Source organism: Canis lupus, chromosome 12, assembly GCF_048164855.1.
Source record: "Canis lupus baileyi chromosome 12, mCanLup2.hap1, whole genome shotgun sequence".
NCBI lineage: Eukaryota > Metazoa > Chordata > Mammalia > Carnivora > Canidae > Canis > Canis lupus.
In genome coordinates, this window is record NC_132849.1 from 5,742,787 (window position 1) to 5,757,004 (window position 14,218).

Sequence of the window (14,218 nt, forward strand, 5' to 3'; positions counted from 1 at the left end):
AAAGGCAGACACTCAACCACTCAGCCACCTAGGTGTCCCTAAAAGAAAAATTATTACCACAAATGGCACAACCTATACAAATGAAAGAGACCCAAAATTATTTGGGTCTCAGGATATCCTGGGTTGGAGTTTCTGCTTCCTAACTCCAACTTGGAAATAGAAATATGTGTGTATTGGTGGAGTTAGTGGTGAGTGGGGAGGATGGGGACAGTAGTGTGGATGAATATGGATAGTATTTTTAAAAGCAAAATATTAAATAATTCTTTAGTCTGTTGAGCTTGCATGGCTAGACTGATTGGATTTCGCCATAAATGCCTATAGAATTGACAAACCCTGTAATTCAAACTCAGAATACCTAGATCCAAACTTCTTGCTCTCTGGGTATCATTTAAGCTTTGCAAGTTTCCCTGTCTGTATGTATTTTCCATCAGAAAAGAGGGGATTAAAAATCTCAAAAGGAGTATTTAATTTTTAGAATTCTTATTGAGGTCATATTTGTGAAAGTGCTATGAAAACAAAAATTACAGCAAAATAAAAGTAATTTTTAGTGAACAGACAGCTGTACAGTTGTATTTGTTCCATGTAGACCTTGATTATATGTATCAGTGGGGTAGATGATGACATTTGAAACCAGTAAATAATTCACAAGCCTGTTTCAAATATAGATTAACTGTCAATCATCCATACACATGGACTAGTATGAATAACTTAGAACTACAAATTTTGTTAGGCATCTACTATGTGCCAAGCAATCTTTTAGGCCTGTTTAGAATTTTTTAAAATATAAAAGAAAGGTGCTAACCTCAGGGATTTTAATTCTGTTTGGAATATATCTCGTTTTCCAGCCTGAGGATCTCTTACACATCCTTAGAAACCCAGCTTGAGAAACTTCCCCCACCCATCCAGGTAAACTAGTTGTTCTTAAACCTCTTCCTACCCCATTGGGCATAAATGACATGTTTAGATTTTTCCCAGCAGACTGGAGTGCCCTGAAGGTAGGACTGTGGCTTCTCTTCTTCATTTATATCTATCTCCAAGGCTCCAGAGCAGTGCCTGGTACATGGTGGACCCAGCTTGGTAAATTTTGATTGAATGACTGATAGTCAAATTGGAGACCTAAGATGCGAGTATCAGGAAAGCCAACTAATACTACAAGGCAGTATGTGATAACAGCAGGTGACAGTGAATGTTGCACATACTGGGCCTGGAGTTCAAATGAGGTCTAGATATGACTAGGATAAATGAACTATGGAACTTACAGATGGAGAATTTTAAACATAGTAATAAAAAGTATCTTTCTTGGGATCCCTGGGTGGCGCAGCGGTTTGGCGCCTGCCTTTGGCCCAGGGCGCGATCCTGGAGACCCAGGATCGAATCCCACGTCGGGCTCCCGGTGCATGGAGCCTGCTTCTCCCTCTGCCTATGTCTCTGCCTCTCTCTCTCTCTGTGTGACTATCATAAAAAAAAAAAAAAAAAAAAAAAAAAGTATCTTTCTTTGGGTGGGGTTATATAATTTTATAAAGGACAAATTTCCTTTTCTAATTGTTTAGGGCTTTAAAAAAATTAGTAGTTGTGTGCTGAAGGAAGTTAATTTACCGGAAGTTTACAAAATGAATTTCCTATGGATAGCTAGTTGTAGATAGTTCGTAATTAGAATTTTTTTCCTCCCACTATTTCTCTCCTTGAATAGAGGTTCTTTCTTTTTTTTTTTTTTTTTTTGAATAGAGGTTCTCTAATTGACAGTGAAATGACCAGTGGTTAGAAATCAAAGGGAGAAAAGACTGTCAGCTACTAAATGTGACTTGAGTCTAGAGAATGTGTTTTACTATTATTGGACTAGCCTCTTGATTTGTAGTATTTATTTTTTCTCTCATGTCAAAAGTGTAGCAATCAGATTCTTTAATGGCCTAAGGAGAACTTTTATTTTTACACACTATTTTTTTAAAGATTTTATTTATTTATTTTAGAGAGAGAGAGAGTATGAGAGGGAGAGAGAGAGAGAAGGAGCAGGGGGAGGGGCAGAGAGATGGGGAGAAGCAGACTCCCTGATGAGCAGGGAGCCCGTTGTACGGATTGGACAACGTAGGGATTGGTTGTAGGGTTTAATCTTTGGACTCCAGGGCACTTAAACTGACTGAGCCACCCAGGCGCCCCCAGACTATTCTTTTAAAAGTTGAATGTATTGAGAATCAAACCTTGAACTATATTTGACCCAAGCTGAAAGGAAAGAAAAAATCTGTTGTGTGTGGCAAATAGAAATACTGGTCTGGATCTAAACAAATCAACATTAATATGATTTTTGTTTCTATTCAAGTTACTGTTGTGCCAATTTTATAATAACAGACTTTCTCTATGACTCTCTGCCCTTATTATTCTAAAGGTCACTTCCATTGTACACATCTTCTGAATTATTAAATTTCCCAAGTAACTGTAATCCAAGGAGCCTTTTATCAGTAGCACTGAAAAGACAAATGCCAATTCATAAGGAGTTCTCTGTGAACTCCCTGATCTTTATGTTAGTGTTAGGCTGTTAATGGATTTATCTCTTAGAGATTCATTTTGCTATTTGTAGGTCTCAGAAAAAAAAAGAAATTTCTTGAAAAAATAGTTAAATCTTGTTCTGAAATGCACATATTAGTAGTAGTGTTAAAGCCATGGAGCTGATTCTTTAGTTCTTCCTGGTATATATCCACAATAGCATATGGTAAACTAATAAATTGGGAATGGTACATTATATGATTGAGTCTTTGGGTTGAGTTTTTTTCTTTTAAGTTTGATTTAGAGAGAGAAAGTGGCTATTCCTCGAGTATATACTGTGATGGAGGTAGAAAACAACCCAGAATTGTGCATGGTGAGTAGGAGGGGATGTAAACATTTTACCCCCCAAAAAATAGACCACATGCATGATATTAAGAGAATATTATAAAATCTTTGAATTTGGAATGGGTAGAGTAGTAAGGGATAAAGGTGGGGAGGTAGGACTGATAGATTAAGACATTAGAATTTCAGGGGCACCTGGGTGGCTTAGTGTTTGAGCGTCTGCCTTTGGCTTGGGTCATGATCCTGGGGTCCTGGGATCAAGTTGCAAATTGGGCTCCCCGCAGGGAGCCTGCTTCTCCCTCTGCCTGTGTCTCTGCTTCTCTCTCTGTGTCTCTCATGAATGAATAAATAAAATCTTAAAAAAAAAAGTAGTTAAGAAAAAAGACATTACAATTTCAGCAAATATGTGTATCTTTACTCTCCCTGGAAATTTGGGAATGAGTGAGCTATTTAGCTGTGTCTGTACATCTAGGAGAGGACAGACAGTTTTCTTTTGTTGTTATTTTGCTTGAGGGACCATCTGGTAGAAGGTACAACCAAAGGAGTCCTTTTATGACGTTTTCTTGGAGGCTCAAGGAGTTGAAAGACATTGGAATGAGAATGATAGACTGGGTCCTGTGTGCATGTGTTGACAATAACTTCGAGATAGCTGTGGGACTGGAGGTTTTTTTGGGAGGGGTAGAGGGAGCTTCTGGAGGAAATATACAGGGGCTATATTGGGCAACAGTGGAATGAGGCAGAGTATATGGGGGGAATAAGGCAGTAGGAAGGCAACTGACCATTTTTGAGGACTTGCTATGTGCTTGGTACCGCCCTAATGTACATTCAGTTATTTAATCCTAACAAGAGGTCTGAAATGCAGATATTTTCCCCATTTTATACATGAAGAACTGGAGGCACAAAATGGTTCTGTTATTTACCCATAGCACAGCCCTTAGTAGGTAGACTGGTATTTTTTTTTTTTTTTAAGATTTTATTTATTTATTCATGAGAGACAGAGAAAGAGGCAGAGACACAGGCAGAGGGAGAAGCAGGCTCCATGCAGTGGGACTCGCTCCTGGGACCCCAGAATCACGCCCTGGGCTGAAGGCAGACACTCAACCACTGAGCTATCCAAGCATCCTGGTAGACTGATATTTGAACTTGAATCTGTCTCTGAATCCAGAGCCAGTTCTCTCTCTCATTGTGCTGCTGAAAGGAGTTGCAACAGGGAGACTGGCGCATGGGTGGGTGTCACACGTTTTCTTAGTCCTCCCTGGGCTGGGGGTGCTGTAGGATAAGGGTCTAGTCTTGAGTCAGATAGGCTGGCTTTGTGAAAATCCTGGCTCTGGCACTTTTTACCTTTATGATCTTGAGTGGATTACCTAACCTTTGTGAGCTTTAGCAACCTCATCTATGTGATAGGGTTAACCATCCAAATAAACCTCCTAGAGTTCCTTGGAAGTTAAAATGAAAGAATGCCTGCAGCTTTAACACATATTACTCCCTTTCACTTCTTTCTATCTCTGGGTTGTAATATAGGTCTACATAGGTCTCCTTGGTATGGAGTTGGGTCATATTCCCCCCCCCCCTTGTTTTTTGAAGAAGGCTATATTTTGTTTCTTTTACTTGTAAGGACCCATATTAATTAAAAACAATCTGCCAAGGGAGTCTTTGGTTTTTCCCTCCCACCTAACCAAGAATTGTGTGAAATTTCTAAGAGTTTTTGTCCCTCCGCTCTCTCCCTATCTGGATTCCTTGGGACTGACATCATAGACGTGGAGGAGTCTCTGACCTTTGAAAATTCTTGACAGTCTTGAATGTTGTGGTTTTCCAGTGAGTTTTGGGAGGAGTCAGAGGGGACTTGGGCACAGCTGTAGTGCATGTGGGACTGGGAGGAGGTATAGTGTGAGAATGTGGATGCTGGGGGATGTAGTAGATGAGAAAATGTAGGGTCAATGGTTTTTAAGACACTTTAACATAACTTCTCTATAATCAGTATTTAATTTTGGGTCACTTTTCTCTGTTACGAAGTAGTTGGGCACACAGAGCATGCAGACTGTAATGTTAGTCTGGGTTAAACAACGTTTAGGAAGAGAAATCTGTTGCAAATAAGATCTTTAACAATCTGAAGCCAGTGTCTTTCAGTTGAGCCACTGTTTTAGATCTGCCTGTTTACAACACTGATTATCTGATTATCAGCAGTACTGGTGTGTGTATGCGTGTGTGTTTGCGCGCGCATGCACATGTCCACATGTATGCATACCATGGGGTACTGTACAAATACGGTTTAGTTTATCTGAACCCAAATTGAGTACCTACCAGGCGCTTAGGTATTAGGGATACAGGGTGAACAAGACAAGATTCCTGCTCTCAAATTGCTCCTGGTTTAGTGGGGAGACAAACATGTAAATAAACACAAGTACTCAGTGGTGTGATAAATAACATTATGGAAGTAGAGTGCCAGGTGCAGCAGCAAGGAGGAAGTGGGCAGTTTACGTTTGGAAGCCGAGAAAGTTTTACAAGTGAGGTAGTACTTCAGTTAACCCTATAGGATAAAGAAGAATTCACCTGCTAGACCACAAGTCCTCCCAAGCAGCGGGAACAACATGGACAAAGGAACTGAAGTATAAGCACATGGGATACTTGGAGAACTACCTGGAGAGGAAGGGGAATGGTGGCAGGTGAATGAGGCCAGAGGGTTAGGTAGAGCCCAATTGTGAAGGGATCTTATGCTTTAGTCATTGAAGAATTTAGAGCAGCGAGCTATACCTATTTGCATTTCAGATTGATCAGCCTCTACCAGCAACCAATGGCTGGAGAGAGGAAAAGGGAGAGATTAGGAAGCTGTTCCCTGGAGTCCAGGTTATCAAAGCCTGAGAGAGAATAAAAGAGTTGTAGCTTATGGAGAGTGTGCTATGGATTTGGGAAATTTTAAAGGGAAAATTAGTAAAACTTCATAAAAGATTATTTGTGAATGAGGATAAGATAAGAGAGAAGTCCAGGGTGGCTCCCAGGCTTTTGTGACTTGGATATTAGGGGAGATGATGGTACCATTTGCTAGAATAGGCAATACTGGAAGAGGAGTAGTTTGAAAGGAGGAAGGACAGAGATTGAGCTTATGTATTTTATGTGTTGAGTTTGAAGTGTTATGTGGGATTCCCAGGTAAGCTGGAGAGTTTGGGACTCCAAATACATTGAAGTTATCAGGGGCAAGAATGAAACTTCTCATGGAGATGATCTAAATTGAAAATATGGAAGGCCTGAGGTAGAACCTTGGTGCACTAACCTTTTTAGGAAGAGGAGTCCACAAAGGTGACAAGATGCAGAGCCAGAGAGGCAGGAAGAGTGATCAGTATCACATGCTACAAAGAGATCACTTTAGATAAGCAGTAAGGATAATTGTGATATTATTGTAAGTCAGTGTCATTCTCCTTCAGTAGAAGCACATTTTGGTAGGTTGAGGACTGCATCTAAGGCAAGAAAATAGCATCAGTGAAAGTGGTTGATTTTAGGGAGTTTTGCGAGGTGGGGAGAAGAGAAGCTGGCGGGGTAGGGACTGGGGAGGAAACCTGAAAGAACTCCTCTTGCTTCATAATGTTTTCTGTGAAGTTGGAGGCAAGTCATATGTCAGGAGTGAGGGAGGTGATAAGGATTGTGTAGGAGAGTGGTGGAGGTGTGGGAGAGTGGCTGACAAGATTGGTTGACTTGAACCAGAGGCAAACAGAAGACAAGTATTTCCTTGAAAGTAATGAGACTGAATACCATTTATTTGTAGTTGGGATGCTCTGTATGGTTATGTGATCTGATCTTGCTTACTAGCCCCAGGTAGTAACAGAGAAGTTGAATGTGGGAGTCACCCAGGTTGGGCAGATGAAATAGAAGAATAGCAGAACTAAGTTTTTACTGGAAAATAAATGGTCAGTTATTGGATTCATACTCAGTTGGCAAGAAGGGACAAAGTGACATCTATCCATTTTTTCTCTGTCGTCACTGCTGTCATCCTAGTCCAGCTCACTGTTATGTCTTTGCAATAATTTCCCAACCAATCTTCCCTAAATCTACTTGTGTTCCTTCCACACTCTTCTCATTACAGCCAGGGAGATCTTTTAATACTTCAAATCTGGTCATGTCCTGCCCCTACTTACAACTGATCAGTGGCTTTTCATTACTTTTAGGATAAAATCTCAATGTTTAACAGGGTCCATTAAGCTCCCTCTTAACCCTTACTTTGTACCATTTTCACCTCTATGTTTCTTCCTGCCACAGAACATTGATAGATGTTTCCCCTGCTTAAGCATTCTTCCTTTCCCAGTTTGTCCCTGTAATTCCTGTCACTTCCTTGGGAAAGCTTTTTCTGACTTCCTGTAGGAGATAACACCCATCTCTGCAGCATTTCTTTCTTTCTTTCTCTCTCCTTTTTAAAAAGATTTTATTTATTTGAGAGTGAGAGAGAGCATGAGAGGGGTGAGGGGCAGAGGGAAAAGCAGGCTGCCCACTGAGCAGGGAGCCCAATGTGGGTCTTGATCCCCAGACTCCAGGATCATGACTTGAGCCGAAGGCAGGCACAGGGGCACCTAGGCGCCCCTCCAGCATTTCTTTATTACAATTTTCAGTGAAATTTTGTGGTTTTTTTTTCTCCACTGGAATCTTTGTGAGGATAAAGATTGTGTCTGTCTAGTTCACTTTTGTTTCTAATGCTAATCATAGTGTACCTAACACATAGTAGGCATTCCATGATTTTTGTTGAATTAGTGAATAAGGTGGTTAAGGAATTGGCTGTCTTAGTCTGAGGTGAGGATATCTTGAGATAAGAGAGCAGGCTTAGTAGTAGAGAAGGAAAGCTGGAAGGAAGTGAGATTGTAGCCAAAGTAAGATTTCTGATGTTGAAAAAAGAGAGGTGGAGCAGTTTTAGGAGATGGCAGGACCCAGGAATGAGGTGCTGGAGTAGAGATGAAGGTCTTTGCAGTTGATGAGATTATAAAACTCTTACAGCAGAAACATTGGATGGATTATGTAGGTGGCTGTTGAAATTGCTGAGGAAAATGGTAGGATTTAAAGTGAGAGTGATAGAAGGCAGGTGTCTAACTCTTTAATAAATATGAGAGATAAGCACAGCCCTTTCCTATGTGGAAGAAGTCAGTGAGTAAGAATCAGTGCTGGGGGATCCCTGGGTGGCTCCCTGCCTTTGGCCCAGGGCACGATCCTGGAGTCCTGGGATCGAGTCCCACGTCGGGCTCCTGGGATACAGCCTGTTTCTCCCTCCTCCTGTGTCTCTGCCTCTCTATATAAAATAAATAAATAAATAAATAAATAAATAAATAAATAAATAAATAAATAAATAAATAAAAGAATCAGTGCTGTTTGGGGGTCCGGTAATGTCCTAGTACCTTGGGAGGCAGTGTGGGCAGTCGAACATGTGTCCAAAATATCTGGGTTCAGACTTTGGACAACCCACCTGATTTTTCAAGCCTATTTGTTCCTCTATTTGTAAACACAGTTTTATGTGAAGAAATGTTTTCTCTAATTCTTTTTTATGAAAACGCCATCATTCCTGGGAGCAGATTTTATTGTTCTGGAGAAGAGAACAGAGGCTAGGCTGTTAGGTGGAAGTTACAGAGGAAGTTACAGATTTTACTGTTCTGGAGAAGAGAACAGAGGCTGTTAGGTGGAAGTTACAGTTACAGAGGTGGAAGTTACAGAGGTGTTGGAACTTACAGAAGTTACAGAGGTGGTCTGGTCATTTAGTTTAGGAAAAGTGTTTTCTAACTCTTAGAACTGTCCAACAGTAAGAGGGACATCGTGGCAAAGGATTGAGTTTTCCAACAAAACTTGTATCCATGTAGAGACTGGGTGATTTCTCTGTCAGAGATGTAATAGAAAGATTTCTACATGAGGGCAAGCATTGGATTAAGTAATCACTAACGTCTCATCCAGTTGGAGGATTGGAGAGTTTTGACCTAATTGAGGTTTGTCTAAACACCATTCAATCAACAGATGTTTGAGTGCCTCCTCTGTTTCGTTTGAAAGTTTGAAAGCCAGTATTTTCTTTTTTCCTTCCTGTGTGCTGAGACAGAGCCAAGGACGTGCGTGCTAGTCCATGTTGTGGATATTTCCCATTTGGAATTTGAGAAGCTCAAGCCAGGTGTTGGTGGTGATGTAACAAAAGCTACTGTCCTCATCTGTTGGATGGGGTTAGGGTGGAGTCTGTGGTCTCTACCTGGAAGCATCAAATATAAGAATGTGCTGCCAAGAAGTTTGGTTTAGTGCTTTTTTGAATTTCTTAGCAAGTCATTCTAGATCATGCTGGATCTCTAAATTACTTCTCGAAAATAATTTTTGGAAAGAATGACCTACTATGTTGGCAAATGAGATCTATGATGCTGTGACATTGGTGGTTCTTACTGGCTTTCTCAGTCACAGGAGCCTATGTCTGGCTGCAAAATTGCCTACATGCCTATGGCTTAATCAACTCTCTCTTCTGCTGAGCATCTTTTTTGCTGATTGCTATTTGTGTGCCTACCCTGTATCTCCCACAGTCTGTCAGTTATTAAAATGGCTTTACTAAGTTCCTTTGCATATTTTTTTTTTAAAAGAGAGAGGATTGAAATTCATTTTGCAGTTATGCTCTTGGTTTTGGATTAGTCATGCTTTCAAGTTATTTGGGCTGCAACCATCTCTTGTGACCTCTAAGACAGTAACTAAAATGGGCTTGGAGAAGAAATTCTTGTCTGTATTAGGGGAGGGAGAAACCATTCATTTATGAATTCTGAAGGAATTTAATTCTTGTATAAGATGTAAGGAACTAATTTATTTTATAACCTAACATTTTGAATTTGAGGTATGCTAGGCCAAAAGTTCCTTATGTTATCGGCAGCCTTTTCTGACAATTGTGGAAGAATGGGAGGAAATTAGACATTGACAATGCATCAACTAAACTAAATGTCAGGATCATGGTTTATGAGGCTATAGAGAACAGGAGAGTTTCATTTTTTAAACCTGGAAAGGACCTTAAAGGTCATCGAATCCATTGAATTCAGTCTGCAACTGAAACCCTGTAAGTAATTTGACCAGGGTGGTTAAGACCAGGGTAGACTCTTAGAAATAGAAAGGTGATAGGAAGTATGAAGGACCCTGGACTTTCTCATCTGCCAAGTTAAGCCAAAAATTTGGTAGTGGCTGATGTGGAGGTTCACTTAGTCATTTAATCATTTACTCATCAGGCATTTATTGACTGCTACAATATTGTAGGTGCTGTGTTAGATGCTAGTTGTTGGGGCTATGAATAGGAATAAAACATGTCCCTATACTCAAGTTAGTGACTTACTGGTTTTATGATCCACAAATCATTGCTGTTTATTTGCCTTAATATTTCTAAGGAATGCAGAAAATCAGGATCCAATCATACCACTAAACAAGTTTTGTCCTGGGGTTGGGGGACGTTTGAAGAAAAGGTATCTGAGTCACCCTTAGACTTAAGATTGTTTAGGAGGAGATGTTTCTGCAGTGTGTCACCAGAGTCACCTTTTTTACCTTTGAGAATTCTACTTTTGGCCTTCTCTAAAAGGCAAGGAATTGGTGGGTGTGGTAGGGCAGGTGTGTTAGGGTTATTTTAGCAGCAAGCCCTCTTCAGAGAACTGTAAACCTGTCTAATGTGGCAGAATTTGGTTAGAGATCGTTCTTTACTCTGCTACTGCTTCCTCAGCTGGAACTGCTAACTTTAGAGGAATGTGGATTGGTGCCAGGCTATCAAGTCAGGGACAGAGTTTCTGCCAAAGTCAAGTCTGAAAGAGATCTTTTTCAGGTGAACTTATTTGGCTCGTTTGTCCATGGTGGATATTTGGCTCATTTGTCCATGGTGGAGAAAGGCATGTTTCCTGGGTTCATGAAATTAGTGGACAAAAATGGACTTTTGTGTACCTTTGAGATCTCCACTCTGCTTTGTGTAATAGCTTATTTTATTGTGAGTAGTTTTAGCTATCAGCTTGCTCCTTCTACATCCTCAGCTAGCCTCAGAACACTAGTCAGCTCTAAAGTTATTCAGTATATAGTATTCATTTGTTCGTTTATCCATTCATTCAGCAAATATTTACTGAGGGCCTCTATGCCACGCACTGTGCACGTATCAAGTGATACATGCTGAGGACACATTAGTGAATAAGACACACAAGCACTCGGCTTTCAAGAAACTTACATATTAGAGGAGGAGGGTAGACAGTAACCTACTAAAATAATTTCAGTTTATATCAGGTGCCAGGAAGGAAATAAAACAAGGTGGGGAGTTCTTCCGGGTGGTTAGTCTGCTGCTTTCTTCCATTAATTTCGATAAGCAACCTGATGGATGGAAATGGAATACTCTAGAAAGGTAGAAGAAAAGCATTATTCAGAATGACATTAAGTTTTGTGATTAATTTAGAAGAATTTAATGAGGAATTAGGAAACTAAAGGTTGCACTTTATAATAAATACAGCTGAAATAAATGAGCCGGGATAGTTTCTCCATTTGGTTAGGAAGCTGCAGAAATTGGGCTATGATCATCCTATTTCAGTATAATTTGAGCCTTATGTATTTATTTCCTCCTCAGGTAGAGGCCTGAATTTTGATCTATGTCCACCCTACCTCAGCTGCCTGAAAGTACTTAATGATCACATGACCCTGGACATGGATGCTGTCCTGTCAGATTTTGTCCGTTCCACAGGTGCAGAGCCTGGGCTGGCCCGAGATCTCCTGGAAGGTAAGGAGTCACGAGGGGGAAAATGAGAAGAGAGAAAGTCAATGCCATGTTTATTGTTAAGATGACTTGGAACAATTAAGGTGATCAGAAAAATACTTTATGACAGACCTTACGTTTAAATTGCTTCTAATAATCTACCTGTGTATGACTTAACATAATTTTAAAGTGCAAAATTCCCTTTTCTCCTTGAAAAGTTAAATTCACTGTGAATATATGCTTAGGTAATGCAAGTGAAATTTTATATAAATCCACTAAAAGCATAATTCTAGATGTGTAAGTCTTCCTCTTTATATATAAACAGCTTTGGGATTTTTGTATTTCGGATCATTTGTGGTTTTGTTTCTTGCCTTCCCTAATTTGGGGTGATTCCATGTAGAGTGAATTAAGTTAATATTTTTATTATGCTGCCATGTTTATTTCTATCTGTATGTACACATAAGCATGAACATTCTAGATTTTAAGGTCCTTAAGGCTTGGAATTGTGTCAGTAGGATTCTTTGTTTGGAGTCATAATTAACAGATGTTTTTTGATGATGGAACTATATAATGACAAAACTGGGTAAGCCTGAGGAGAGAGGGGCAAGTTCTTAGCATATATTCTAATGTTTTAGATCGTCATCGCTTAGCAAAGTATGACAGTTTGACATTTGCTTCCACCTTTTAGGAAATGGAAGATCTGGGTTTAAACTCCAGTTTGCTAATTCAGTGTGACTCTGCCCTTGACTGACATTTTTTATCTCCTACTATCTTCTTCTTCTTCAGCCTGGCCCAACTTGTCACCTTTCCCTGGTCACGTTAAGTTGTTTTCTAAGTCAGCAGTGTCCCTTCCTCCATTTTTCTTTAGAAATTCTCCTCATCCTTCTGGATTCAGCTCAAATGCTTCTTCTTCCTCTTGTACTCTTGTAACATGTGTTCAATATGTGTGAGGTACTTGAGATAGATACATTGTTTTATTCTTACAATCACTCTGCAATATAGGTTTTATTATCCCACTTTTATGATTTTAAAAACTGAAGTTCAGAGAAGTTAAGTGGAATTTGAACATAGGCCATCTGTTTTCAGAGGCTGGCTTTTAACAATTATGTTACAATTAATATTTGTTTAATCTGTCTCACACACACGTGCACACACTTCTGTGCTATGAAGGAAAAGTTGAGGTACTATGGAAGTGTAAGAGAGAAACCTAAATTTAGATACAGGGTATAGAAAGGCCTTTCTAAGGAAGTGACATTTGAGCTGAACCCAGAAGGGTATGTGGGAGTAGCAAGGCAAAAGGGATAAGAGGAGAGTGTTGATACAGAAGCTTGTACAAGGACATAAAGTGAAACAGAGTTTGGCACTGGGTAGAAAGAGTGGGGCAAGAGTGGTAGGAAATGGGTAGAAAGGCAGGAAGCAGAATATGGGGCCCTTTGTAGACTGTGGTAAGAAGTTTAAATGTCATTCTGTGTTCAGGGGGAAGCTGGTGAAGGATTGTAATCAGGGGAGTGAAGTGATGGGATTTGAATTTTGGTTGAAGGTTATGGAACATGTTGGAAGGTGGCCAGAGAAGTGATCAACCCAATTAAGACAGTTGCCACAGTTGAGGTGAGAGATGATGGTGGCTTGAACTGCTGTGGTAGCTGTAGGGAGAAAAGTGGATGGATTTAAGATAGAATTTAGAAGGGAAATCAAAGGGTTTGATCTTCATTTTCTCCCTGTCTCTGTCTTTCTCTCTTGCTTTTTCCTTTAAAAGTTAACTTTGGTTTATAGTATAAAGAACAAATTCGAAAGAGGACATGTTAGGGGAAGGGAGATTAGCCAAGCCCCTCCCAGAGACCAGGGGATGATCATGAGGACTTTTATGGGGACAGTGACAGTAAAAATGGACATGAACAGATTTGAGAGATGTTCCATGAGTGCAAACATTGACTAGATAGTGAGGGCGGAAAACGAATTGGGTCTCAGTAGTGAGGAACTGAAGGTGACTGAATTTTCTGGCCTAGAGGGCTTGTGATGCCATTACTGGTTTGGGGAATATCGAAGGAGGAGTGGAAGGAAGGAAGGAAGGAAGGAAGGAAGGAAGGAAGGAAGGTAATAGGAATGAAGGAAAGAAGGAAAGGAAGGAAAGGAAGGGAAGGAAGGGAGGAAGGAAAGGAAGGAAAGGAAGGAAAGGAAGGAAGGAAGGAAGGAAGGAAGGAAGGAAGGAAGGAAGGAAGGAAGGAAGGAAGATGATGGATATCCCATTTTGGACAAGATGGGCAAATTGGTTGTTAGGGCCTGTTTTTCAGAGGTTTACCACACAGTTACAAATACAGGGCCAGTGTTCAGTATAATGTTCTGTATTTCCAGCTGTATGGTAAACATTCATTCATTGATTTGTTGAGTCAAGACAAAAGGCCTTCATTCTTCAACAAATATTTATTGAGTACCTACTATATGCCACGTTCTAGGTACTTGAACAAAACAAAACAAAAATCCCTGCCCTTATGTTCCAGCAAGACAGTCAATAAATAATAAGCATGATAACCAAATCATTGTGAAGTATATTTTAAGATGTGAAGTGCTATGTGATGAGGGTAGGTTGTGATTTTTACTTGGGTAGTCAAGCAGGCCTTATTAAGGATGTGACATTTGAACAAATACCTGAAGGAGATGAAGAGTTGTCTGTGTAGATAAACTGGGGAGAGAGCCTTCCAGGCAGTTGGG

The 14,218-nt window shown here is 40.1% G+C and overlaps 1 protein-coding gene across 5 annotated transcripts in view; it reads left to right on the forward strand.

Annotated features, from left to right (window-relative positions):
- OTUD7B (OTU deubiquitinase 7B) overlaps window positions 1-14,218 on the forward strand; it is a 54,660-nt gene that overhangs the window by 19,892 nt on the left and 20,550 nt on the right. For 3 of the 5 annotated variants that reach the window (XM_072769352.1, XM_072769353.1, XM_072769350.1), the window contains exon 2: window positions 11,384-11,533. In XM_072769352.1, coding sequence (XP_072625453.1) covers window positions 11,449-11,533 — 85 coding nt within the window. In that variant the 5' untranslated portion in view covers window positions 11,384-11,448. Of the gene's footprint in view, window positions 1-883; window positions 907-11,383; window positions 11,534-14,218 lie in introns of those variants that run through there. The other 2 variants (XM_072769351.1, XM_072769355.1) reach the window with 2 other exon arrangements.